Consider the following 25206-nt stretch of genomic DNA (forward strand, 5'->3'; position numbering starts at 1 on the left):
CCTTTCTTCCTGTTGATATCTTTCTTTGTTGCTGTAACTCTGCACACATCCCGTTCTACTAGCAATGCCTTCGTTGACATCCAAACTGATCGGTACGTTCTAGAAAATGCAAATATTTTATTCTGGATTTTGCACATTTAAAATCCAGGTGTGGCCGGGTTGGTCCGCGCCTGGGTTTATGCTCTCTGCCAGGGCTTACTCGGGAACTCGGAACTAACATGTAATTTTTCTCTACAGGCAAAGTCACTCATGAAAAGGACAAGTCGCCTCCGCCTTCGACCACACATGTCTCTGGAAATATTGACGATGTTGACGAGGTGGACGGCGACGGCCAGAACATACTAATGGGAATCATCTCCCAATTGAGACCCGGATGCGACCTTTCTAGAATCACGCTTCCCACCTTCATTTTGGAAAGAAAGTCCATGTTGGAGAGGATAACGAACCAATTGCAACAACCTGATATCATACTTGAGGCTAACGCCGTTGAAGACCCGATTGAGAGGTTTGTTTTGATCGTTAAGTGGTACATGTCCTGTTGGCACATTGCCCCCAAAGCCGTGAAGAAGCCTCTGAATCCCATCTTGGGTGAGCATTTCACTACCTACTGGGACCTGCCAAATGGTGAGAAGGCATTTTACATTGCTGAGCAGACGTCTCACCACCCTCCCAAGTCGAGCTATTTCTACATCATTCCGGAGGAAGGGATCAGGGTGGATGGAATGGTGATCCCCAAATCTAGATTCTTGGGAAACTCTACGGCGGCCTTGATGGATGGTACCACGAGGTTGACCCTGGCCAAACATGGTGAGACTTACACGTTGTCACAGCCAAACATCTATGCTCGTGGTATCCTGTTCGGAAAGATGAAATTCGAGCTCGGAGACCACATGATCATCAAGTCTGAAAAGGGTGACTTGGAAGCGGACATTGAGTTTAAGACAAAGGGATTCATTTCTGGAACTTACAATGCCATAGAAGGCAAGATTAAGAACGCGCAGACTGGCGAGTTGCTTTACGAAATAACTGGAAAGTGGAACGAGGTGATGGAGATCAGAGACTTGAAGACCAAGACCAAGAAGGTGTTTTTCGACTGTGGAAAGGCGTCGCCTTTGAAGCCAAAGGTCCGTCCTCTTGAGGAACAGGGTGAATATGAAAGTCAAAGGCTATGGAACAAGGTCACCGATGCTTTGGCAATCCCTGATCACACCATAGCCACAGATGAAAAGTTCAAAATAGAGGACGACCAGAGAATGCGGGCTAAAAAGCGTGAAGAGGACGGTGTTGAGTTTTACCCCAAGCTGTTCAAACATCTGTCTGTTGAGGAACAGTTGGCCAACCAGGGCCTTGAATTCGTCATCTACAATGACCATTTACTCAAGCATGACAAAGATGACCCTTCAAAGGTTACTGAAGATGTTTTGAAGGTGGCACCAATCCTGCCGGGTCAGAAGTTTGAACCTGAGTTTGAGATACCTGCCTACGAAAAACTCAAGTCTTTGAAATAGATTTGATCGCGATATCACTCAAAGAGGATTCAGTCAGTGAGCGCATAGCTCATCCCTGTTTCTCTTGGTAATTGTTATCATTTGACGTTGATGCTGTATATGCAATGAATTCCCTGGTTTCTGTTGAGTTTTTCTTTCTATTATTATTATTACCTTCCCCCATTACTTCCACTGTTTGCATGTATTGTGTTTCATAAAGTGATCATCCAAAGTGGTATATTATCCATTAAACCTTCCGTGTTTCTCGTACCACCTCAGGACCCTCTTTTTGTTGGCCGTGGTGGTGTACAGTTTCATTAGCAGCAAATTGGACTCGTCAATTGAGGACTCTGTCTCAAAATAGCCATTGATCAAGTGTATTTTCCCGTGTTCGTCTTCGAACTTCGAGACAGATTCCTTCAATTGGTCGACAACGGTTGAAAGATCTTCTCCAATGTTCATTTTCACAAATTCCCAAGGCGACAGAGAAGTAATTTCCATACGATGGATCCATTCGATCGTCTCTAAAACTATCTCCCTCACCTCTTCCCTGCTGAATGGTCTTCCGTATGCCTCTCCGAAACGGATATCACCAACAGAAAACCCATCTAGAAGCCGCAAACAATCTAATTGCAATTTTTCCCGTAGTTTCGGCGTGAATTCCAAAGTCATCAAATGCTGTAAAAACATCCAAGATGATGTGTCTTGAGGTGCATCCCTGCAGAACTGACGAACCTGAGTATACACACCTTGAAGATTGTTATCGTATACTAACCATTCGACCTGGACAAAAAATCTTGCAAATGACCAGGCATAATAATTGTTTTTATGCTCAGTTGCTGAGAGCAAGTTAGCATGCAAAACAATGCTCGAAACATTCACATTTTGAACCACGTGCAGAAGGTAGACCTTCTTGAAGAGATGCCATATACTAGATGATTTGTTCACTTTTGCATTGTTGCACGTCAACAGGGAAATCAGCAAATATAATTCAGACCTCAAAATAGTTTCATCTCTCAAGAACAAAATCTCGGCGAGGTCCTGGTGTAGATTCAAAGCGCTGTGATTTTCAGGACTGGTGACCAGAAGGGCTATAGTTGTGAGGAAGGCCTGCCATTGCATGGACTCACTCCACATTTGAGGATTCCTCTCTTCCATTTCTAAAATTCTGTTTAGTTCAAAAATTGCCGCAACACACAATTTCAAGCAACATTTCTTTGCCACAAAGAATTCTCGCCTTTGTGCGTCATCGTTATCAATGCGTATGAACATCGGCTCGTCATCTGTACTCTTTATGTCTATCAGACCTTTCAGTGGTTCCAGATCAGGAACCAATTGCAGGTATTTGGTACCATTGTACTTTGAGCCCTCTGTCAACTGATCCCATAAATTTCGAGCATTCAGTTGAAACGAGACCGCATTCATTGGATATCCAGTTTTAGTCAAAAAAAAAACAGCTTACCCCAAACTCGGAGAGTCTCTCGTCTGTAAGATGGTTATCGGTAGTGTAAATACAAAATTGCCGAATGAAGAAACGGTGATTGGAAGAAGAGATCAAAAGACGGTTATTGGGCTTAAACTAGCACCACCGCTCTCTTATCTAGACCTGTCAACAATGTCTTTAGTGAGTTTCATTTGTTTTTGGAAATGTTCAATGGTATCATTCAACTAACTTTTCTTCCTAGTCCACGCCAGAAGAGGTGGTGGACTCTCACCATTCCAAACCAATTGTTCTCAAGCAAGTGGATATAGTCGGGGGTGACGAGTTCTCTTCAACGTTCTTCACAAACGCGTTGTATCCTCTGTTGTTTTCCAAAGACATAACCTTGGGTCAATTGGTTAATTCCAGCAATCAATCTTACAATAACCTTTTGTACAGCAATGCCTTCAAGAAGGTGAAGTTTCAGTTCGAAGAAAGCGCGGGTTCTTCCACTCCTCAAAACACCACGATTGAGCCTCCTATAGAAATTATTGCCAAACTGCTTCTTGAGCCATACAAGTTACAATCCTTCTCGCTGGCCTCAGTTCACACAGAAGCAGGACATGCTTTCAAATTGGGATACCGCAACTTGAATGCTTTCGGCAATGCTGAATCCTTCAAAATAAGCTCGCTCATCGATCTCAAGTTCGGCAACCCATACGCAAAGACCATTGAGCTGCAATATATGGCCCCTATAGTCAGCCAATCGCTGAAACTGTTCTTCGAGAGTGTGATTTCCGATTCGAGCGCCAGTTGGGCCTCCCACAAACAATCCACTGCTAATGGTGTGGTTGGGCTCACCAAGACACTCTCGTTCGACCTGTTTAGTTCCAAGTTCACGTCCTACTTCACCACGGGTGTCTCTATGGTAAAACGCTCTGTGTTGGACATAAATGATTCTGCAAGTGATACTGTTAAGACTGACGCTGGTGATTCTTTCAAGGAGAGCTTTATTTTCTCTGGAGCGGTGGACTCTAGGACCTACCTGCCTAGCTCGTTTGGAGGCTTGGCAATGAACGGATTACTCTTGCAAGTGGACAATGAGATATCCGGACTCTCTTCTCCGCAAAGTGAGAAATATCTCAAATCCGTCTTGAACCTGCAACTCTTGAAGTCTTTCAGGAACTTTTTCACTTTGGATCTGTCTTCTTCGTTCGGTGCAGTGAGTAACCTCACCACCGGGATCACCGGCGTCCCTCACTTCCATGACAAGTTTTTCCTGGGTGCGCATTCCCTCAAAGGGTTTGCTGCTAACTCAGTCGGTCTAAGAGATGGTCAGGACTTCGTTGGTGGAAACATTTTCTACAGATTGTCGGCTTCCCTCTTCACCAGATTCTTCTTTGCTCCAGCTGACTCTCCATTGAGATTTTACCTGTCCGTCAACTCTGGTGATGTCTACAACAATTTCAAGGATATTTCATACCAGGATCTGGCCTTCATCAAGGGCTCGGCAATATCGTCCTCTGTTGGTGCGGTCTACAGAGTTGGTGATGATGCTGCTTTTGACCTGCACTATAACTTGCCAGTAAGCTCTAGACCTAAAGATGTTGCCAAACCTGGTTTGGAGTTCAGTCTGGCGATCAATGGCACATTTTAAGAACCTCCTAGAACGTTTATGTTTCAACTAAAAAAGACTTATTGTATTAGGCTATTCACAGGGTTGTAGTTGTTTGATTTTCACACTCTTTGCTATATCGTCCTTCATGCGTCTTTGGGCTTCTCTCCTTCATCCTCCTCCTTCTTCTCCTCATGTATGTGTTTTTCTTCCTCTCTAATCTTCTTGTCAGTCAGGTACTTGTCGAAAGCGTCACTCCTCGTTGGGTAGGGGCGCTCTCCAAGTAGCCTGATCATGTCCTCTCTGGTGATTACTTCCTTTGCAAGCAATTCCTCAGCAACCAGTCCAACTTCCTTGGACTTTTCAGTGAGCAGTTTCTTGCAACGTTCGTAACACTCTGCCACTATCCTGTGGATTTCAGAGTCAATAAGCTTAGCAGTCCGATCACTGTATGGCTTGGTCATGTCATTTCCCCTGTCTTGGTTGTAGTTGAGATATCCAATCTTCTCAGACATACCACACTCTATGACCATCTTTTGGGCTATTGCGGTGACTTTCTCAAAATCATCAGAGGCACCACTGGTCACGGAGTCAAAATGTAGTTCTTCAGACACTCTTCCACCCAGAGTCATAGTCATACGATCCATGAGCTTGTCGACAGAGTACAAATAGACGTCGGCTGGTAGGTACTGAGCGTAACCAAGGGCGGCACTTCCACGCGGAACAATAGAAACCTTCAAAAGAGGATCTGCAAGTTCTAGAAACCAGCCACAAATTGCATGTCCAGCCTCGTGGTAAGCCACCGTCTTCTTCTCTTCTGGAGACAAAACTCTCGATTTCTTTTCCAGACCAGCGATTACCCTCTCTATAGCTTGCTCGAAGTGCTCCACCTCGACATAATCAGAGTTGGTTCTTGCAGCAATCAAAGCCGCTTCGTTAGCACAGTTGGCAATATCAGCACCAGAGAAGCCTGGTGTCATGGTAGCGAGTCTACCCTTGAGGTCCTCCATGTTAATCTTTGGATTAACCTTGACATTCTTCAGGTGGACTGCAAAAATGTCCTGGCGACCGCTAAGTTCAGGGTTATCGATGTAAATCTTCCTGTCAAATCTACCAGGTCTCAACAGAGCAGGGTCAAGCACATCGGCACGGTTGGTACCGGCCAGAACCACCACATGTTCGTTGCTTCCAAAACCATCCATTTCGACCAGAAGCTGGTTCAAAGTGTTTTCACGTTCATCGTTCGAACCGGCCATCTTTCCTTGGCCACGAGCCTTACCAATAGCATCGATCTCATCAACAAACACGATACTTGGAGCACTAGCTCTGGCATCTTTGAAAAGATCGCGCACACGCGAAGCACCGACACCACCGAAAATCTCAACGAATTCGGATCCTGAAACAGAGTAGAAGGGGACGCCAGCCTCGCCAGCTGTTGCTCTGGCCAAAAGGGTTTTACCGGTACCGGGTGGGCCGGACAGGATTGCACCTCTTGGAATCTTAGCACCCAATTTCTCGTACTTCTTTGGGTTCTTCAAGAACTTGACAAACTCCATGATTTCCTCTTTGGCTTCATCGCATCCCGCAACGTCGTCAAATTTTACCTTGACACTCTTCTGGACATTGAACTTTTTGGCTTTAGACTTGCTTGCACTGAAAAGACCTCCGCCTAACTGGTTAGGGGACATCTTCTTGCTAACCCAGATCAATCCACCGAACATTGCCAACGTAGGCAAGACCATCATCACGACCTTGACCCAACCTCCACGTTGCTCGTATTGAACTGGAACTCTGAATTCTCCCTGGACACTCTTCTCTTCTTGGGCCTTGATCAGTTTCCTCTCAAAACGGTCCAAAGAACCAATGGTAAAATATACAACCTCACCACCGAAAGGCGACTGAGACTTTCCAGCATCATTTAGGTAAACTTCAACTAAGTTCTTGTTCACAACAATGAGCCTTTCCACGTATCCTTTGTCCAATAACTGGGTGCGAAACTCTTCCCAGGTTATTTGACGGGTCTCGCTAGCAGCAACGAAAAACGTCATCAAACCAAGCAGAAAAGCGAAGGTTCCCAGAATCTTTATTCCTGAAGAATCCCCACCCAATGGAGAAATTGTTGATCCTGAAGCTGGACCACTTGACTTGGAGTTTGAGTTTGAGGTTGAACTTGAACTTGAACTTGAATTTGACTCTGGTTTTGAGGCTTTTCCCTCGGAATCGCCCGATTCCGCTTCCTGCCTCTCTTTTTCGAAGTTCCAGATTTTCTGAAATGCCTCTTTGAAAGTGGAAAGATTCCTCTCGGCTCCTCTTGGGACCATCGAGGACAGGGTCACATGTTGAAGAAACGCAGATAGAAGCATGACTCGGTCTTCTTCGCTCAGCGAACTTGGCTCCTCCTCCATCACTTTCTTCAATGTAAACAACACCCTGGATTTTTCATTCAAATCATATTTCTGCGTCAACTCTTCAAAATCGAGAATATGGGAGAATCCTTGCAAGTTCTTTCTCTTGTTGTAGACGGCTTCAAGCTCCTTCTTCAAGGCCCTGGCTTGTGTAAGCTCCTGCACACTTGGCTCTTTGTTATCCTCCTCGCCTTTAGACTCTTCTAGCAAATATGAGTTGCTACTAAAATGACGCATGGAACTGGCAGGTACTCCCACATGCACCACCCAAAAGCCGGCCTTCAACGCACCCGTTGCCACAGAGGGCTTCGAAACCACATTGGCCAAAGCCCTTGTCCTCGAAATCCTTAGCAACGGAACGGGAAGCCGCCTTGAACTTCTCAGCAAAATTGACATGATCTGAGAATCCCAGCTAAATTGAAATGATACAGTCTTCACTGATTGGAACGGCTTGTGTTCAGCTGGTGGAAACTGAAAACGCCGCCGCCGTCGCCTCGGTCCTGGTCGTGTGTGAGCGGAGCTTTCGCCTTCGCGAAGTTCGGGCATTTTACGACCTGGACTTTAACTTCCTATGGGAGTTACTACATTAAGAACAGAAGATTAGAATGTTGACAGTGGTTTAATTTCTTGAGATGTTTGCATTATCGGCAACGATCGGAAATCATGACCTTGTCAGTTGAGTAACGTGATACTCTTTGGAACTACTATCTCAGACCACATTACGTCTGATCTGTTGCTAACCTTTTTTTGGTTCGGATTATAATTACACAGCTCAAGCAAAATATCGCATTTCGCCTAAAATCTCGACCTCTCAAGCTCCTGCTGCTTCAGAATGGCAGCCTTCACTTCGGGAGAGACACAGTCTTCAAACACTTCCAGTGGTACATCCTTCAAGCCTGTGGTGATGATACTATTCGACTGGGTTATCACGGTCTCAATTGTTAGCTTTCTCTTCTGATCTTCGGTCTCTTTCTCATCAACAACCTTCTTGATCACAACCCTCGCAGGCTGCGTCGACGCAGGAAGGAAGTTCACACCAGTGTAGGCATTCCTCACGCCCTTTGGAACAAAAAGCAGATTCCTGTCATACAAAAGCATTGAGTCAAACTGCCTGGCTGCCGAAGCGTGTTCAAACATCCATGATTGGTCTGGAACAATATTTGTGAAGTACCTCTTATCACCTGGAACACCACCAATCATCTGTCTCTTCGAAGGATCCTCCACTGGGTCGGCCAGCTCACCTTCAATCGCGCCCTCGGCCCGTGCTTTTTCCTCGTAGTAATCGTCCGTCACCTTCTTACCATTGATGACTATTCTGGCTCCAAACTCCTTGAACACAGAGCGCGCAGACACCAGGCCGATGGTTCTACCCTTGTAGGAATGTGGCAATATCTCTCTTTCGATGAGGTCCATCTTCTCAGCATCATCAATTATGATTTTTAGCAGTCTCTTGTGCTTCTGGAACAACAGATATGAGTCTCTGAATCCCATGCATCTGGCCGGCTCCGTAGACAACATGAAAAGTTTATCCTTGCGGTTCATACATGTGAAGGTACGAATTTTGTATTGTCTGCCACCAAGGAGGGCTCCTTGCTTGTCCACCTTCTCTTCTCCCTTTGGATCGTCTGGGGTGATGATCTCGTCGTCTTCAACCACCATTGGCTTTCCGTCATCGTCGAGCAACTGGCCCTTGCGCAAATGCGATGGCTTTCCACGCTTCTTGCGACCTCTAGTTCCCCCCTCTTCGTCATCATCTCTACGACGTTTTGGGGGACCACGACGCCTAACAGGCTGCACTGGAATCAGACCCATCCTTTCACGTGCAAGTGTGGTCTTGTTCTTGCTTCCTGGTGGACGGCCACGGCCACGGCGCACAGGAACGACCGGTTCTTCGGGTTCTTCTTCATCAGGATCATCGTCCACATTGTCGTTATCCAATTTGAGCTCTTCTTCGTCACCCTCTTTCTCTTCTGCTCCATTAGTCGTATCGTCAAGGTTGGTTTCATCGGCCTCTTCGTCGTCGTCATCACCTTCAACAGCCCCAGTGCCTTCTTCTTCATCTTCATCTTCTTCTTCATTGTACTCATCGTCACCAGATTCTTCACCAACAAAATCTTCCTCTGCTAAGCTGGTTTCAGCCAAAGCAGATGCTGTTCTTCCTATAGCCAGATGTTAGTTGAAGCTTCAATTTCAGTAACCGGTGCACTTGATACTTACTTGGTCTCCTTGGAGATACTGGCTCAGCCGGCTCAGCCGGTGCTGCTGATCTTCTGGGACGGGCCATTCTGAGATCGCTGGAATGGAAAACCCCAAAATTAAGTATGGGTAGATATCATCGAAGAATCCCTGAGGTCCATCAACGCGAAAACAAGCAGTTGGGAGTTACGTGTGTGAACCACTGTTCTGTGCACTACCTTCAAAAAGATCTTTTCATAATTCAAAATGTCTACTCTGCATTAAGGGAAAGATTATGTCTGTTTTATTGGCCAACAATCACCAAAGGATCATGTCGATTCATATAAGTTCAATAATAAGATAAAAAAATTCAATAGGTGCGGTTACAGAACCGTAGACGGTTGCCAGCAGGAAAGTACTTGGATAACATGGTGGATCTTGGCTCTAATCTCGCGCAATTACAATCTCCTCCCCCCTGGAGTGATAGCTCATAACATAACGATTGGAGCAGAAAGATGGTCAATGATACCATTTCAAGCTCTCTCAAGCTCTCTCAAAGTAAGAATACAAGCAACGGTAGTTCAACTTCAGATCATAGGCGATCTTGTCGACACGGTTGTAACCAGCAATCTTGCAATTCTTCAAGAGATCGAAGTCGGAAACCTTGCCCTTTACGGCATTTTGCTCATCTTCACGAAAAAAGACAAGACAAAACTTGCCAGGTTTGAAAACGTCAAGAACAGAGTTCATCAACTTTAGCTTGTTACGCCCTGGAACGTTAGTCTCAAAAGACGCATAAGACCACCCGTCTTCCGGAGTGACATGGAAGGTGTAGTAATACTTCTCATCCACGATGGAGTTTGAGGAAAACCCGCAAGGTGTGAATGCAAAAGCATCATGCTTGGCTTCAGCGTTGCCAAAAAGACGGTCTAGTTTGGTCTTAGCCATGGTCTTTTGGCCCAAAAGATGACCATAGTCTTCGTGAGCAGGATCCATTGTTGGGAACTCGTTCAAATGGTTAGCCATGACAAAGTTTTCACATTGCTTCTGGTCCAATTCGGTCATGAGAAGCTCAAATGTCTCATCACAGTCACCTGACTTGAGACATGCGGCTTCGGCTGAATTGATAGAATTGACTGGCGACAAAAGGTAGGATGATCCTGGGTTAGCAGCCATCCCCTCCTCGGTTCCATTAAGATACAAATACCAATGGTCATGACTCATGTCTCCGACGATGTAAGCCTTGGAGCTCTTCTTGTGAAAGAACTTGTTCAAGAAGGCCAATTCGTTGTCCCAGGACTGGTGAATCTCGTTCTGTCTGCTAGGGAACATGAAGCATCTTCTAGAGTAGAAGATACGGTGGATAGACTTGAAGTCACCCGGCCATGAGATGTACTCGTTAGCCAGTTCCAACAGCTTCGCCAGACACAGCAAGGTGGTGGTCGTACCGCAGGTCTTCAACACAATCTTGTGAGGGTACACGAACAATGACGACTCCGACAAAACGTATGCGTCCATTTCATCGGTTGAAATCTTGGATAGGACCTTGCAGTTAACCAGATCTAACAAGTTCTCAACCTCGGCCAATGGGACTGAGCGAAGCCCGTTGGCAGATGAGCCGCATGGAAGTGACTGAGCATCCGGAGCAAACCAGATCTCCAGCAATTTCTCCGGGCCTTCAAAGGCATTCGATGAGTCCAGAGAAACAGAGAGATCATGGTTGACATAATCCGGTTCGCAAGTGAACCCGTTTGGAAAGGTTGCGGTTGGTGCCATCTTGTAATCCTTGGAAAGAGAGAAGAGCAAAAAAGCTTTGAAATCTTCCTCTTTTTTTTAGGTTGTGATTTAAAACCAAATCAAAAAAAACTTGCCTGATTGACAAGAAAAAAAAACAAACGTTTGGGGGGAATTCAAAACCAAAAGAGGTTGAAAATTGCGGGAGTAAGCTTGATGGATATTGGTTCCTTCTGATTACTCTTCGGCGGCCTTTGGAAAGACTCTTTAAGAAATGATGTGTGGGTGTAAGTCGTGTTATCTAGGCCTGTTTGAGGTAGTTGTGTTAGTTCGAATTCGCAAATTGGATAGTTGGAAATGGCGAAAGTCTGAAGGAGTTCAATGGATTCCCGACGCTGCGCCCATCAATGCTTATCGAATTGCTATACTCACTTGGCTGGTCTGTTGAATCTGAACAAGAATTCCTTAGGCATACGAGTTATTGTAAGCTTAATGAATTGCTTCGAGATCGTGTTGGAAAGGGTCTCGCTGGTCTCTGCAGTAGTTTGTGCTCCGGCTGTTGCTGTTTTTTAATTGCCTCGAGTATCAACTAAAAAAACCTGCCTTTAGGGGGAGCCTGTGCAAAGAGAAGAAGACGAAATGTCGTACTTGTTTGAGAAGTTTGAGATTTGAAGAACTTAAGAACTTCAGATTGAAAGATCTATGATCCACCTCAAATGGTTTGGCTTGGTTGCTTTGTTTGGAAGGAAACGGATTGGCGGGACAGATCGAAGGGTTTTCGGTTCGCTGAAATTTTTGGGTGTAGGTGAGTCGTCAGGTAGTGTTTGACACACTACCTTTTTGGGATCTTGGCATGTGTTCGCGACTGAAAAATGCCGAATTTGCAGTGAAAATATATAATTGCAAGATTTCTGATTCTTTTAGTGGTCTACCAGATGTATGGTTCATTCCCAAAGTATTAATCAGAAGAAAAACGGTTGAATTGGCGGGGGACAGTGGCTGTTCTTCAAAGTCGAGACACACCTAAATGTCAGAAGGGTATAAGCGACTATTTAGATTTTGTTACACTTTTGGAGATATCTCAAAAGATGAAAACCTCGAGCAATTAAACTGTGGAAAACAGAAGTATAGTATTGACACATTCTCCCCTTGTAACTCGCGTGGGCTCTTTAAATGTCCAATTTACTGAGACAAATGAACCAACAAAGTACCACCACTACAGTATCACTCCGAACCACAAAAGCACTGACCACCACCATAGCTCAGCACTATACCGGAACAGAAATGCAATACCTACGAGCCTAAATGTATCCCGGGCATGAAACACTGATTATCATGGGAAATCCTAAAAGTGAGATATAAACCGGGAACTTTTATTCTAGAAAACATGCCCTTGAGACCTCTCTGTGGGACAAGAGAAAGGTCTGTATTATCGGATAAAAGAAGTTGGTATGCACGATCCGGCGACAAGAAAAAACTCCTTGTCATTATTAGAAAGTACTCCCGGTCTCTAACATCTAGTTGACACGATTCGTTGGTAAACAAATTGGAGAAAGAAGAAAAAGAACGAGAGAACAAAAGAGACAGAAAAAACCTTGAAGACCTAGCTAAGATTTCCCAGGGCCGGGTACCCCATCTGGCTCCATTGCATGGGAAATGTCAAATGTACCCCCACAACATGCAATCTTACCCATCACCCCAGTACGGGAGGATATGACTGCGACCAGGTTATACTAGATGGTACCATAAGATCAACCAGTTAAACCTTTCAGTCATACAGCGGAGGGATCTCAATTCAACTGAAGTGCTCAAGCCGTGTATTCTGCTTCACAGGCGTGCGTCAACGAATTAAGAGTGACTCTTAACTGAGCCATTTACAACAGTTGCAGGGGTTGTTGAACAGATAAATAACATTCGAAACCACTCTAAATTTCAATGGTCTATTGTCAATCAGAATGGATTACCAGGGTCTCAGTCAATCACTTGCGTATGTTATTTTTCAGTCTCACATGCCGAGTAAACGTGAACCACTAACATCATCGTTTTCAAGTTCTATAGCAAACGCATGCTGCGGGCTTATTTATACGCCACAGATATATATGAATTACAATCGGAAAAGTGCAGGGTCGGTTTTGTATGTTACGGGAATGATACCTGTGGATAATAGTAGCATGCATGCATCCGATAGTCAGGGCATTTCTGTCTTCATGATATGGCAGTCATATCAGTGTGCGGTTTTCGATATGGTCTTGTTGCTTCAATACATGTTTTATGCCTTCAAAAAGTACCGAAATCGTGACCCCGTTCACTCGTCCTCCTCAGATGACCCTAATGACTGCGATACCTTACCCTATGCGACCGAGAAGGACATTAAGAAGCCAACGGCTTCAAGGATGGGCAATCGCTTGAACGTCTTTTTCTTCAACTACAAGAGTGTTTGGTGGTACGCCATCCTCGGCGGATGCATGCCCTTGATTTCCAGCCATTTCCACATTCTCGAGTCGCTTTACAGCGGAGTAGACGTGGATTCAGATAATGAACTGATTTTCAACAAAACGGCACAAAAACAGGGCTGGTGGGCTGTCGCAACGCTCCTGTTATGGACAATCTACGAGATTGTGCAAAACCATAAAACAAAGTCTTGTGAACATTTCTCACCCCTATTTGTTCTCTTCAAATGTCTAGAGGCAGTCTTATGGGTGGCCCATATCTTGACTGCGAGTACTGGAAAGAAGTACATGTTGACATACGCTCCATGGCTTGTCGGCTATCTGGGGATCATAGTTTTGCACTCAGTGATACTTTACCAGTTTCACATTTACGGGAAAAAGGGCGATTTCTACACTAAACGTTATTGGATAGGGTGAATGAGCAAATGGGTTTGCCGATTATACAACGCAGAAATGATGAACAGAACTACTTCAGCCAAGTGTACTCACCTATCTTAAAGTCGTAGATTATTTAGTATTCTGTTGTTTTTTTTGAAACCTCAAGCAAAACACGAATGAGATACCAGGCAAGCCAGTTTTATGGCTTCTTTATCATGATTAAAAGGTCGTGTCCAAAGGCAAAATTACGCAAACTAACCGCTTCAAACAAGACACGATCGACTTTTACAATTATTGTTATCCCATTTGTCATATTACAACTCAACATGGTGAGATCTACGTTGATTTACAGGAATGATGGTATGTCAAATGCTGATTCAATAGCGCTCAAGATCATGGTGACTAACACGTGATGATACAGGCCTTCCCTTATCAGGATCTGTAGATGATGATTCCGATCCTGGGTTGCTAGAGCAAAAGAAGAAGACCAAGGCGTTGGTGTCCAGAATGAACCAAAACTCAGAGCCACGGGCGACAGTGACAAGTGGAGAATTTACAATTCATTATTTGATCAACGACTCCATCGTGTATCTTTGCATTTGCGATAAGCAGTTTCCAAGGAAGCTAGCGTTTTCATATCTATCTGAAATCTCCGAGGAGTTCAGCAATTCGCACGGTCAAGACGCATTGAGTCCTACCACGAGGCCGTATCAATTTGTGCAGTTTGACTCGTTCATGGCAAAGACAAAAAAGTTGTATCAGGATGCCAGGGCTCAGTCCAATCTGGATAAGCTGAACACCGAGTTGGCAGATGTCAAGAAAGTCATGACCAAAAATATCGAAGATCTACTGTATCGTGGTGATTCTCTAGACAAGATGTCTGATCTGTCATCTTCTTTGAGATCAGAATCGATCAAATACAGGAAAGCAGCCAGAAGAATCAATTTGGAAGCTTTAATCAGACAGTATCTTCCTGTGGCCGCATTTGGACTTTTCATCGTTTTTATAGTCTGGTGGATGCTATTAAGATGAAGAAAACAACTAAAAACGATCATAATCAATTACCATTTCATCAGCACCAATTTTCACTATCAGATAAACCCCAAAAGTCTCAAAACGTAGTCAACGAAGATGCTAACGGCAAACACATGGCCTGTGTTGATGTTGTTTTTAAACCAGTACCAGCAGTTGTCTGGATTGTCCAGATCAACCTTACGGATCATGTTGATGATACGGTACCCACCTGCTAATGCGCCAATGGCAAAACCCGGGCCCATTCCAGCCATAACCCCAGCAGTGGAGTAGCATGCCAATTGAGCCACAGTCAACCCGTACATTACAGGCTTGGATTTATCGCCCCAAGCCAAAGCAGTCGATTTGACACCGGCTTTCACGTCATGGGCTTTGTCCTGATGAGCGTATATCGTGTCATAAGTCATGCACCAAAAAAATCCCGACAGCCATAAGGGAATCATGGTGGAAACATCCATTATGCCCATTGCTGGAAATCCCAAAAGAGCACCCCAGTTAAAGCACAATGACAACACCACCTGAGGGTAATACGTGAATCTTTTGAAGAGAGGATATGTCCCCACCAAAAACAAAGACGACGCACCAAGCAAAAAGCAGGACCATGGCAATTGCAGCAGAACTGCCAGTCCTACTGACAATTGAGCTACCAGAAACACAGATGCTTGGGCAACGGTTATCCTTCGACTGGCAATGGGCCTTTCAACACTTCTGATTACTTTGTTGTCAAGATTGCGATCTAGCATATCGTTTATTGTGCAGCCAGCTCCTCTCATGGTGACGGAACCGATTCCGAACAGAGTCAACATCCAGAGTGTGGAGGAGATAGGCGCACTCAGCTCAAACGCAGCCATTCCTATTGCCCAAGTGCACGGACTATACAGCAGAAGCGTCCCAATTGGTTTTTCCAGCCTCATAAGCTCAGCATAAGGAATCCATTTCTCGGGCAGCTTCGAGACATACGGCCCCAATCCCTGGAGTCGCTGCTCTTTGGCCAGTCTAAGCTCATCGGCCGTGAATGCTGGAGTACCCTGTTGAGGCTTAGAAGACGACGACAGCAGTCTCGACAAAAAGATGGAGGGCTGTCTGGAGAGAAATATCTGACGTCTCAGGATTTGCGCCGGAGGCACAATCATCTTGAAACTCATACCAATTCGTTTGACTGCAATTCCGTTGAACATTTACGAGGGTTTGGCCAACCGTTGAAATCACTTCTGGCATACCGATTGGGTCCACACACGACTCATCGGATTTTATCAGCTTAAACTGGTCTGTTCTGCAAACAAAAGCATGAATTTTAGATTAATTTAAGTGGAAAACAAGTTTCGCAATGCTTGAGATCATTTAGATCAAAAAATTCGTTACGTTTTTGCAGTGAGAAGCAAAAAATTAAGAAACGGATTCGCGCCCTACATGGGACTCGAACCCACAGTCTCCCGATTAGGAGTCGGGTGCCTTACCATTTGGCCAATAGAGCTCGTTAGCGGGAGACATGAAATGTTTAAGCATGATGAGCAGAATCGCCGGTTGGTGCACTCTTCAAAATTTTGATGAAGATATCGACCGCGAGACAGTCAAGTGGTGTTATTAATGAACGTAGAGAAGGATATTGCTATTTGAAAGTGTCCACGTTAACTATTTTGACTTTCGTATCCCAAGCATGGCTCTAGCACGAGTTCGGTGTAACTGTAGCGTGATTGAAACCGACCTAGTTTCCAAGAAAGTTTCAACTGTGAATTCACCATTTCCGGATAAAGATGTACTTTAAGACACTGAGAAATTACGGAGATATCCAGAGTCACGTTATCGTAAATCAAGGAGCCGGGACTGCCGTTTTGCGACAAGGGTACCCGTATCGGACGCTCACACACTCACTTCTTTGAGAGAGCTGCGATCAATCCGAGGGTTGTTCCACCAAAACTCCCACATCAACATAATAGTCATTTTTACATCCAAAACCAGAAGCGACACCAGCTGCCACATATTTCGACCTCTTAAAGCGTCAGATCTACTTGCTCCCTCTCCAAATAGGAAGGTCGTGTACTTGGAACAGATCACGACGCGTCTACCAATTAGCTCCATGTTGACTGTTTACAAGAACATGTCACTCACAGTCAACAAGCCCGGTCGAACCATGGCGGAGAAAAGATATGATGAGAACCCATTCTTGGAGTCGAAGCGCTCGGCTGGTTCTGTTGCGGTTGTGAACAAGGCATTAGGAGAATGGGAGCTCGGGGTTTCGCAAGACATAGATATCATACCAGACGACAGGGAAGACAAGGAAGGATTGGGAAAAGAAGCAAAAACCTCGGACCCGATGAGCGACGATACTGTCACTGAAGCTGCGAACACCGACAACCATGAACCCTCTTCTGCGCAAAGTGATGTGGAGTTTGAGCTATCCAAAGAGGAAAGACAAGAGATGACAACACTAATTAAGTCGTTCCCCGGTCTCTCGTCTCACTATAGGCTTTGTCGGAAAATTGGTGAGGGAACATTTTCAACAGTTTATAAGGCGATAGATTTGAGGGGATCCAAAGGTGGGATGACTTCATCATGGAATTCTCCCCCAATAAAGAGAATCAGAGAACCAGAGATCGAAGTCAACAAAAAGAAGAAGATACCATACGTGGCATTGAAACGTATATACGTTACCGCGTCGCCTCAGAGAATCTTCAACGAACTGAACTTGCTCTATAGTCTTTCGGGCTCGCCCAATGTTGCTCCGCTCCTTGATGCTCTTCGGTACGAGGACCAGGTGATTGCAGTACTGCCTTATTGCAGGCACACCGACTTCAGACTGTACTACAGAGATATGCCATTGAGTGGCATCAAAATTTATATGCACGAGCTTTTGACAGCTTTGGATTTTATCCATTCGAGAAAGATCATACACAGGGATATCAAGTCGACCAACTTCCTGTATGATGTACGCACCAGACGTGGCGTTCTGGTTGATTTTGGGCTAGCAGAAAGGGAAAAGCCCATCGAGGAAAAGAACTGCAGTTGCTCCACTGGTGGGGTGAAGCTTGCAGAAGTGACTCCTCTTGGAGTTACCAAGGGCTATCTGAAAGATGATAAGAGAAGTGCCAGAAGAGCCAACAGAGCTGGTACCAGAGGATTCAGAGCCCCCGAAGTTCTTCTGCGATGCGGAAATCAAACAACGAAGATCGATATCTGGGCGGCTGGTGTGATGTTGCTCACTTTGATGGCCAGAAGGTTTCCTTTCTTTGACTCCCCAGATGATACCTCTTCATTGATAGAGCTAACCAGCATCTTCGGACATTCCAAGATGAAGAAGATTGCTCAATTGCACGGTCTTGGCCTCGAAAGTAATATACCTCGGCTCGAATCACACAAACTTGGCGAAATCATACACATGTCTCTGCAAATTGATGCCGAAGCAGGCGATATGTTTGCAGACGACTCTCCTGCATGGGAAACCTTTAGCGCTCTCGACTCTACTGGTCAACCTCTTGACACGGAGCTCGGGAGGCAATATGGAGAGATGCTGCAACTGTTGGAGGGTTGTATGAAGCTGGACCATTACGAGAGGATCAGTGCCAGAGAGGCCTTGAAGCTGCCTGCCTTCAAAGAGCTGAACATCGACGACGATGGAATCATCCTCAATTGAAGGTGAAACACATTTGCATTCACTACACGGAACATATTGCAATATATGTAAAGAAATAGTAGTTCAACTTTTAGAAAAAAAAACAAGATCAATTAATGCTCAATGGAAATGTTGCGGGACAATGCCCTAATGGCCTATTCTTCAGCAACGTCACCAGGTCCCAACATCTTTCTTGCGATGTACAACTCCTTGATTTGGGGTGGACTACTCAAAGGTCCAAACTTCCTAAAGTCCTTGATGGCCTTGGCCTGGTCCTCTTGAGTCTTTCCCTCCAAAGAATCCTCAAAAAATTGGCCCACAAGCTCAGTGTACTCGTAGTTGAGAGTGAACTTGTTGAGCTTCCTCATCAGCTCCAGCGAAATTGGTTTATCACCCTTCTCAGGAATCTTAGTGTCAAATCCTTCACCCTTACCCAGAGTCACACCATTATCTCTCAAGCTCTCAAGGACACCCGTCTTGGATGCTTGGATGATTCCACCAACAGCAGCAATCTTCTTCTCTCTATAAGTTGCCGAAAACTCCTCGATGGTGGCACGTCTAGAGCTGGTCCAGCCAATTGACAACAGCTGCTCTCTGGTGACCTCTATCTTCTTCTGGTTGAATGGATTGTATGAGTATGGGTTGAATGCTCCGACATAAAGGATCAAAATAATGAATGCAAACTTGAGCAACTGCAAGCAAAAGAAGATACACTGGGCAATAAAAGAGGACTCGGACAATGCCTCCTCTCTCATTGAAGCTCCAATAGCTGGATTCCCTAAAACATGTTCCAACACGTAGCCTCCGAACAAAATAGCGTTTCTAGAAAGACGCAGATAAGGTGTAGGGGTGATGAAGTCTGGTAGATCGGTCCAGAGCCAGAAGGACAGCAATCCAACCACACCGTAGTAGACGGGGTTGTTCCACTCCCAAATCGGCACTATCAGTTGACCGGGCCAAACATTCTCGATCACAAGCTCCGAACGACCTTTTGGCTCCAAAAACTTGGCCTTGGAAGCATCCGCAGAGAAAAGTAGACCTCCCTCCGGGGTAAGATGACCAGGAAACCTACTTATAGCATAACCCTTAGGGATATGCTTTGAGAAAATGCTCGGATTCAACGACATCGGCAGAGTCTTGAAAATTTCATCGAGTTCGCCAAAAGTCGCTGTTGACTTGACGTTGAAACAATAGTCCTTCTCATTATCGTCGTTGAAGCGGATGTATACCTCAATGAACTTTCCTTCAAGCTCGATTAGTTCGGTAGTCATGATTGGTGGTAAGCAACTGGTATTGCAATTCGAATAGCAATTCTATTAGCAATTCTATTAGCAACAAAAACGTTGAAGTAGAAGAAAAAAGAGAGAAAAGTCACTGCTGAGGGGGAAGGAGGGGCGACAGGAGATCCGTCGACATCTGGCATCTTGTGGGGTTGAAGATCGGGGGAGTGTCATGCCCAGATATCCCAATTAGGAAGCACTATTATTTTGATACGGGTTAATGATTCCAAGAGAACAGATCGGTTCATTGATGGTTATATATAAGAATTAAATACCAAATCCACTACCACTCCCTCGGATTTTTTTCTATCGCTCCTCGCTTAGGCGACGGAGGTCAAGATGTCGGAGTCACCGGCATCCAAGATAGCCAAGACACCAACGGAGAAGAGCTTACCACAGGCAGTTCCCAACTCGTTGTTACCACCTTGGAAGTAGTAAACTGGGGTCTTGGACAACATGGCGTAGTACTCCAACTCAGCCTTTCTGAGGACTGGGGTGTTACCGGCAACAATGATCAACTTAGCCTTGCCTTGTCTGATGGACTTGACAGTGGACTTGTATCCCAAAGTGTATTTACCGGACTTGATAGCCAAACCAAGCTTGGCGTTGACGTTGTCGGAACTCTTCTTTGATTTAGGTGCCTGTATAATGGGTTAGTACAACTGCAACAGTGAAAAGTGGTTTTGGAAGGTGGCCATAGGCGCAACAGATGGAAAACGGGACCGCGGAATTCACAGTCAGGTCCACCATCTATTGTCCTATTGCTGGTTCCGTTCAAATGATACTGACCATCTCTGTTATTTAACTCCGGTCTTTACTGGTGTTGAAGAGAAAAACGTGTAGTATGTCAATAGATGGAACCAGAGACTGAAAAATTATCCCAGGGACGTCTTCATCAAGTAGTGTTTTTCCCAATTTATGTCAAAGACCGAAATATACGCTAGAATTCTCACATCTACGGAGTCGCAGTCACAGTCACAGCCAGGGAGTGCAACGACAGAAAACTCTTTTTCGGCCCTCCCTCTCCAAAGTGTGCGTTGAAATATCTCCCAGCGCTCAACTCCAGACAGGATTTACCACGAAATAGCCAACGAAATAACAAACAATGAAGGTTGAAATTGATTCATTTTCTGGTGCCAAGATCTACCCAGGCAGAGGAACTCTCTTTGTCCGTGGTGACTCCAAGATCTTCAGATTCCAAAACTCCAAGTCTGCTTCCCTTTTCCACCAGAGAAAGAACCCAAGAAGAATCTCTTGGACCGTTCTTTACAGAAGACATCACAAGAAGGGTATCACCGAAGAGGTTTCCAAGAAGAGATCCAGAAAGACCGTCAAGCACCAAAGAGCTATCGTTGGTGCTTCCATCGAGTTGATCAAGGAGAGACGTTCCCAGAAGCCAGAGGCAAGAAAGGCCGCCAGAGACGCTGCCTCTACCGCCGAGAAAGAAAAGAAGAGAGCCGAGAAGGCCACCAAGAAGGCTGAGAAGGCCAAGTTGGTTGCCAGCCAGGGTGGTTCTAAGATCTCTAAGCAACAGGCCAAGGGTGCTTTCCAGAAAGTCCACGCCACTTCCCGTTAATAGCTGTCTTTTATTAATCTCCTAGTGGAAAAACAAGTCTTGCAAACACAAACATCAAATGAAAGCTGTTGGAGTTGATTCAAAGCAGGTGAACCGTTGTTGGAGTCATGCTGCGGCAGAACCGCGCGTTGACGCGACAACGAAACTTGTTTCTGATATCACCTCTTCAAGGCAACCGTAGAACCGTGATATTACTAACGTTATTTTCAGATGGCTTAATGCGCCTGACTGGTCAGTCTTGGAGAAGCATGTAAATCCCAGCTATGAGCCGATCGGTAGCGTCAGGCGTGTCTTCTAGCGAAGAGTGCCTGAAGTTGTTCCGCTGGAACCGTGGCTTATCGAAAGAAATGAGTAGCAAAGGTTCCGTGGGCTCTTCCAATGAGGGTTCCCACCTGTTAGCAAGGCTTGGCTTCTCATGGGGTGTTGTTTTAAGCACATTAAGGCGTTCCTGTGATACTTGACGTAGCGCAGCATCGCCTGTCTCTTGCCATAAGCCATTAAAATCTGCTGTTTCAAAATTGAGGTTATTATCTTCATCAGCAGCAATACCGGAAAGAGCAGTATGGTAGCTGTTTTCCTGGTCGACGCTATCGTTGTTGGAGTAAACACTGGATCCTGAAGGCAGATGAGACATCATTGTCATTCTGTTCTCAGCAGATGCCAGAGCCTGTGAATAGCCCTTCGCAACACCAGCCAGTTTGGAAAAAGGATTTAAGCCCCACGCTCTCCTGTTTTGTTGTTGACAACTGGGTTTTTGTCTTGAGAGGAGCTTGCCCACCCTAATAAACATATTCGCAAGACTGACTCTCACCAGTCTCCGTTTCTCCACATTAGGGAACAATTCCCCCCAAATGGTGTCATTTGTGAGAGCATCAAAATCGAATCCGTCTTTCTTAGAATACTTCTCTTCCAGAGTTCCCGTGAACCTTTCGCGTCTCCAAAGGACTTCTCCCAATGGACCATCAATCTTCTTCTGATTGTACTCTCTCCATTCACTGTAAGTTCTGTAGCTGGGGCCTCTAAATAATTGCGTATAGTACATCTCTGTGAAGTTCTCAAAATTATTTGCTGGCAATTCTTGCTGAGAATTAGTTTGTGACGTTGATTTACCCAACGCCAACTGCATGTCTTGTTCGAGCCGCACGGGGTTGGACGAATCACGCGTTTGGATAAGAATTGTTTTTTTTTTGTGAACTTAACGTATCGGAATGATTTTTATTAGTCAATAAATGACTCCAACAACATCAAACAGTTTCGCAATGTACTTTGTGATGAGAAGAGGGGTTGGAGATTAGAAACAAACAAGGAGATGATTAGATTAGGCGGTCTGTGTGGAGAAAAGCCAGACATCCACTACTTATGCTTAAGCATATTAGCTGATATCAACAGTTAATGAGATTTTGTTTGTAATTCTCTTTAAGCATTATGATCAAATTATATTAGCTTGATGTTTGAAGTTTCTGGTTTTCCAACATTTCAATATTTCAGCATTATATGGATTTTTCTTGATTTAGACATATTTCGAAAGCCACTTCTTATGATCCATTAGTCCAAGAAATCAATAATGTTTTTTTCACGAAAAGATCGACCTAGTTTGGTACATCCTGTCAATTTCCTCGGTGCTTTTATTTCTTGTCTCAGGAAGCCAAAAATAAACCACTGGGATGGAAATCAGCAAGAAGAACACAAAAACTAAACCATACAGAAAGCCAATATACCGAGTTATCACCGGGGTCAGAAAAGAGACGCCAAAATTGGCAAACCAACTGGTTGCTCCAGCTATAGACATTGATTGTGTTTTGAATTTTTTGGAGAACATTTCGCTCAGGACGACACCACTTATTGGACCCCAAGTCAGAGCAAAAATGGCAATGAACAGACATGTGAAGAATATCATGAGATATCCTGTGATTTTTTGCTGGGATACACCAAGCAGAAAAGTTCCAATTGTGGAGAACAATAACATTGAGATCATCATCCCTGCAGATCCCAGCATTAGCAATTGTTTTCTGGGTAGCCGCTCACATATCAGAACACTTAAGACTGAGAAGACCAAATTCATCAGAGAGAGGATGATGGCCGTGAGAAAAGGATTTTCAACTCCAGCTCTTTGAAACAAATATGTGCCATAAAAGAAGAAATAGTTTATACCAGTAAGTTGTTGCAAGCTGGCGATGGAAATCCCAACCATCAACCTTTGGAAAGACTTTGGTTGTCCATTAAAGATGTTCTCGTTTTTGGCCTTCTCAGCATCGTCTTCCTGACCTTGCGCTAAGTTCTGCAATTCGGTTTCCTCCGTTTCATTATTAGAATTCATGGTTTCCGGAGCCAGGAAGACAACCCCCGAAACGCCAATAGAAATAATTGTACCCACTATAAGAATAGCCTGATATTGCAGAGAAGATTGGAACCTACTGCACATGAGAACCGTGAAGGCACCTATCACTATTCCAAGTGTGGTCATAAGTTGTTGAACAGAAACGAGACCTCCCCGAATCTCCACTGGTGAAAATTCGCTAATAAGCATTGGCGTAACAACACTTAGACATCCAATGGCCAGTCCGTTGAAGCATCTCCCAACCACCAACTGAGCCCAATGCCCACTGATCAACGCGATGAGATCGCCAAGTGCATAACTTCCCATAGCGACAGACAAAGTTGGACGTCGTCCAATAATGTCTGCCAGCCGACTGAGAAAAAGACCGCCAAAAACTGCCCCAAAACAGGATACTCCAACCAACAGGCCTTGGGTCGTTTCTTGAAACCGTCTAGTGATACCGGAGCTGTCTGTCGAATCGCCGAATTTGGCCTGGAATTGGTCCAAAGAGAAAAAGGCACCAACAGTGCCAATGTCATACCCAAACACCAGTCCTGTGAATGCGACGTAGAAAGCGCCAATAATTGCATCTCCATATCTCTGGACAAAGAGAACAACTCTTGCACTGGCCGGACCGTGCCTTTGTCCATCTGCCTCTGTCTTTTGGACAGTATTCTTGGAGTATTGACTCTCTTGTTGTGAAATACGTGCCGACATTGCTTTCTGGTTCAAAAACTCGTGGTGAGGAGACCAGGAAGTAAGAACCAGGTCGATCCAGCGCCTGTTATCAGGTTATCATTAGTGCGGCGTCAAATTATGTTTCGCACTATTTACTTTTCGTTTATGAGATTCTGACCCGAGAATCGACCAATACCGAAAGATCTATAATCTGTACTATGTTGAAATTAGGAAGGAAAAAAAAAACCACAGGTTTTTGAGTCATGAAATGTAGTTCCACATGGGTTACTTTCAAAAACTACAAAACGTTCAGAGCGTTGAAGCTCCACCGAAGCCTGCAAAGAACGACCATGAAACCTTCGATGGTATCCAGACCCCGTAGCAGAAAATCCTTGGCTTCATGCTTCCGATAAATTAACCAAATCCCGGTGCTTTGTTTTCCATGATTAGGCTCTTGGTTGCTATGGAACCAACCCATGATCATTGACTTAAGGCTTACAAGGCGAGCTAACGAACACTAAAAGCTGCATTCTCCTAAAACGGAAAGGTGGTGGGTATGCCATAGCCTCCAAAAGAGAATAAAATGCTCCATATTAAGCAATGATCCTTTGATATTCACACAATCGGCGATACTTCTTCCGGATTGAGTCAGATACCCGATCAGCCTCACTCCCGTTGAAGCCAGCCACCTCCAAAGACGTGCACGACTCAAACATGGCTGGTAATTAGATGCCCATTACGCAACATCGTGCATGAACCCGCATGAATTTAGAATTTATTCGGATTAACCGAAGACTAAAGTGCGTCATAATGCATATCCAATAGCTTTTGGAGTTTCACGATTACTACAAAAATGTGAATATAAGATACAGAGACGGTTCCTCATGGTCTTACTGACGTAGCCTCTCTCCTTTCTTCTTTTTCGGTATATCCATCTTTGTTATTCCAAGAGAACTATTGAGCCAGACCCTTTGTCCTTCCTTTCAAAACTTCCAAAACTCACCCTTGTCACTCCTTGAACTCGGAAACATTACACTCATTTAAACCAG

At 44.8% G+C, this 25206-nt stretch overlaps 15 protein-coding genes across 15 annotated transcripts; 6 read left to right on the plus strand and 9 right to left on the minus strand.

The window, feature by feature from the left end:
* Positions 1-64: 64 nt before the first annotated feature.
* Positions 65-1508, plus strand: KUCA_T00003233001 (uncharacterized protein; the record flags this gene model as incomplete). The annotated part of the gene is made up of 2 exons (XM_022601627.1): positions 65-92; positions 238-1508. The coding sequence occupies 2 exons, from the start codon at positions 65-67 to the stop codon at positions 1506-1508; spliced, it is 1299 nt and encodes a 432-aa protein (XP_022459251.1).
* A 219-nt stretch (positions 1509-1727) lies between these two features.
* On the minus strand, positions 1728-2912 carry KUCA_T00003234001 (uncharacterized protein; the record flags this gene model as incomplete). The annotated part of the gene is made up of 1 exon (XM_022601628.1): positions 1728-2912. The coding sequence occupies one exon, from the start codon at positions 2910-2912 to the stop codon at positions 1728-1730; it is 1185 nt and encodes a 394-aa protein (XP_022459252.1).
* Positions 2913-3102: 190 nt separating this feature from the next.
* KUCA_T00003235001 (uncharacterized protein) lies at positions 3103-4564 on the plus strand (the record flags this gene model as incomplete). The annotated part of the gene is made up of 2 exons (XM_022601629.1): positions 3103-3111; positions 3173-4564. The coding sequence occupies 2 exons, from the start codon at positions 3103-3105 to the stop codon at positions 4562-4564; spliced, it is 1401 nt and encodes a 466-aa protein (XP_022459253.1).
* Positions 4565-4668: 104 nt separating this feature from the next.
* KUCA_T00003236001 (uncharacterized protein) lies at positions 4669-7473 on the minus strand (the record flags this gene model as incomplete). Its single annotated transcript, XM_022601631.1, has 1 exon — positions 4669-7473. One exon carries the CDS (start codon positions 7471-7473, stop codon positions 4669-4671), a length of 2805 nt encoding a protein of 934 aa, XP_022459254.1.
* A 249-nt stretch (positions 7474-7722) lies between these two features.
* On the minus strand, positions 7723-9211 carry KUCA_T00003237001 (uncharacterized protein; the record flags this gene model as incomplete). The annotated part of the gene is made up of 2 exons (XM_022601632.1): positions 7723-9086; positions 9145-9211. The coding sequence occupies 2 exons, from the start codon at positions 9209-9211 to the stop codon at positions 7723-7725; spliced, it is 1431 nt and encodes a 476-aa protein (XP_022459255.1).
* Positions 9212-9645: 434 nt separating this feature from the next.
* On the minus strand, positions 9646-10878 carry KUCA_T00003238001 (uncharacterized protein; the record flags this gene model as incomplete). Its single annotated transcript, XM_022601633.1, has 1 exon — positions 9646-10878. One exon carries the CDS (start codon positions 10876-10878, stop codon positions 9646-9648), a length of 1233 nt encoding a protein of 410 aa, XP_022459256.1.
* A 1913-nt stretch (positions 10879-12791) lies between these two features.
* On the plus strand, positions 12792-13703 carry KUCA_T00003239001 (uncharacterized protein; the record flags this gene model as incomplete). Its single annotated transcript, XM_022601634.1, has 1 exon — positions 12792-13703. One exon carries the CDS (start codon positions 12792-12794, stop codon positions 13701-13703), a length of 912 nt encoding a protein of 303 aa, XP_022459257.1.
* Positions 13704-13990: 287 nt separating this feature from the next.
* On the plus strand, positions 13991-14696 carry KUCA_T00003240001 (uncharacterized protein; the record flags this gene model as incomplete). Its single annotated transcript, XM_022601635.1, has 2 exons — positions 13991-14024; positions 14086-14696. The coding sequence occupies 2 exons, from the start codon at positions 13991-13993 to the stop codon at positions 14694-14696; spliced, it is 645 nt and encodes a 214-aa protein (XP_022459258.1).
* A 59-nt stretch (positions 14697-14755) lies between these two features.
* KUCA_T00003241001 (uncharacterized protein) lies at positions 14756-15874 on the minus strand (the record flags this gene model as incomplete). Its single annotated transcript, XM_022601636.1, has 1 exon — positions 14756-15874. The coding sequence occupies one exon, from the start codon at positions 15872-15874 to the stop codon at positions 14756-14758; it is 1119 nt and encodes a 372-aa protein (XP_022459259.1).
* Positions 15875-16773: 899 nt separating this feature from the next.
* KUCA_T00003242001 (uncharacterized protein) lies at positions 16774-18327 on the plus strand (the record flags this gene model as incomplete). Its single annotated transcript, XM_022601637.1, has 1 exon — positions 16774-18327. One exon carries the CDS (start codon positions 16774-16776, stop codon positions 18325-18327), a length of 1554 nt encoding a protein of 517 aa, XP_022459260.1.
* Positions 18328-18461: 134 nt separating this feature from the next.
* Positions 18462-19577, minus strand: KUCA_T00003243001 (uncharacterized protein; the record flags this gene model as incomplete). Its single annotated transcript, XM_022601638.1, has 1 exon — positions 18462-19577. One exon carries the CDS (start codon positions 19575-19577, stop codon positions 18462-18464), a length of 1116 nt encoding a protein of 371 aa, XP_022459261.1.
* A 329-nt stretch (positions 19578-19906) lies between these two features.
* Positions 19907-20336, minus strand: KUCA_T00003244001 (uncharacterized protein; the record flags this gene model as incomplete). The annotated part of the gene is made up of 2 exons (XM_022601639.1): positions 19907-20227; positions 20322-20336. 2 exons carry the CDS (start codon positions 20334-20336, stop codon positions 19907-19909), a joined length of 336 nt encoding a protein of 111 aa, XP_022459262.1.
* A 355-nt stretch (positions 20337-20691) lies between these two features.
* Positions 20692-21162, plus strand: KUCA_T00003245001 (uncharacterized protein; the record flags this gene model as incomplete). Its single annotated transcript, XM_022601640.1, has 1 exon — positions 20692-21162. One exon carries the CDS (start codon positions 20692-20694, stop codon positions 21160-21162), a length of 471 nt encoding a protein of 156 aa, XP_022459263.1.
* A 232-nt stretch (positions 21163-21394) lies between these two features.
* KUCA_T00003246001 (uncharacterized protein) lies at positions 21395-22288 on the minus strand (the record flags this gene model as incomplete). Its single annotated transcript, XM_022601642.1, has 1 exon — positions 21395-22288. The coding sequence occupies one exon, from the start codon at positions 22286-22288 to the stop codon at positions 21395-21397; it is 894 nt and encodes a 297-aa protein (XP_022459264.1).
* A 447-nt stretch (positions 22289-22735) lies between these two features.
* Positions 22736-24196, minus strand: KUCA_T00003247001 (uncharacterized protein; the record flags this gene model as incomplete). The annotated part of the gene is made up of 1 exon (XM_022601643.1): positions 22736-24196. The coding sequence occupies one exon, from the start codon at positions 24194-24196 to the stop codon at positions 22736-22738; it is 1461 nt and encodes a 486-aa protein (XP_022459265.1).
* Between the last annotated feature and the right edge of the window lie 1010 nt (positions 24197-25206).

The sequence above is a fragment of the Kuraishia capsulata genome, genomic scaffold (genome assembly GCF_000576695.1).
Source record: "Kuraishia capsulata CBS 1993 genomic scaffold, Kuraishia_capsulata_scaffold_4, whole genome shotgun sequence".
Lineage (NCBI taxonomy): Eukaryota > Fungi > Ascomycota > Pichiomycetes > Pichiales > Pichiaceae > Kuraishia > Kuraishia capsulata.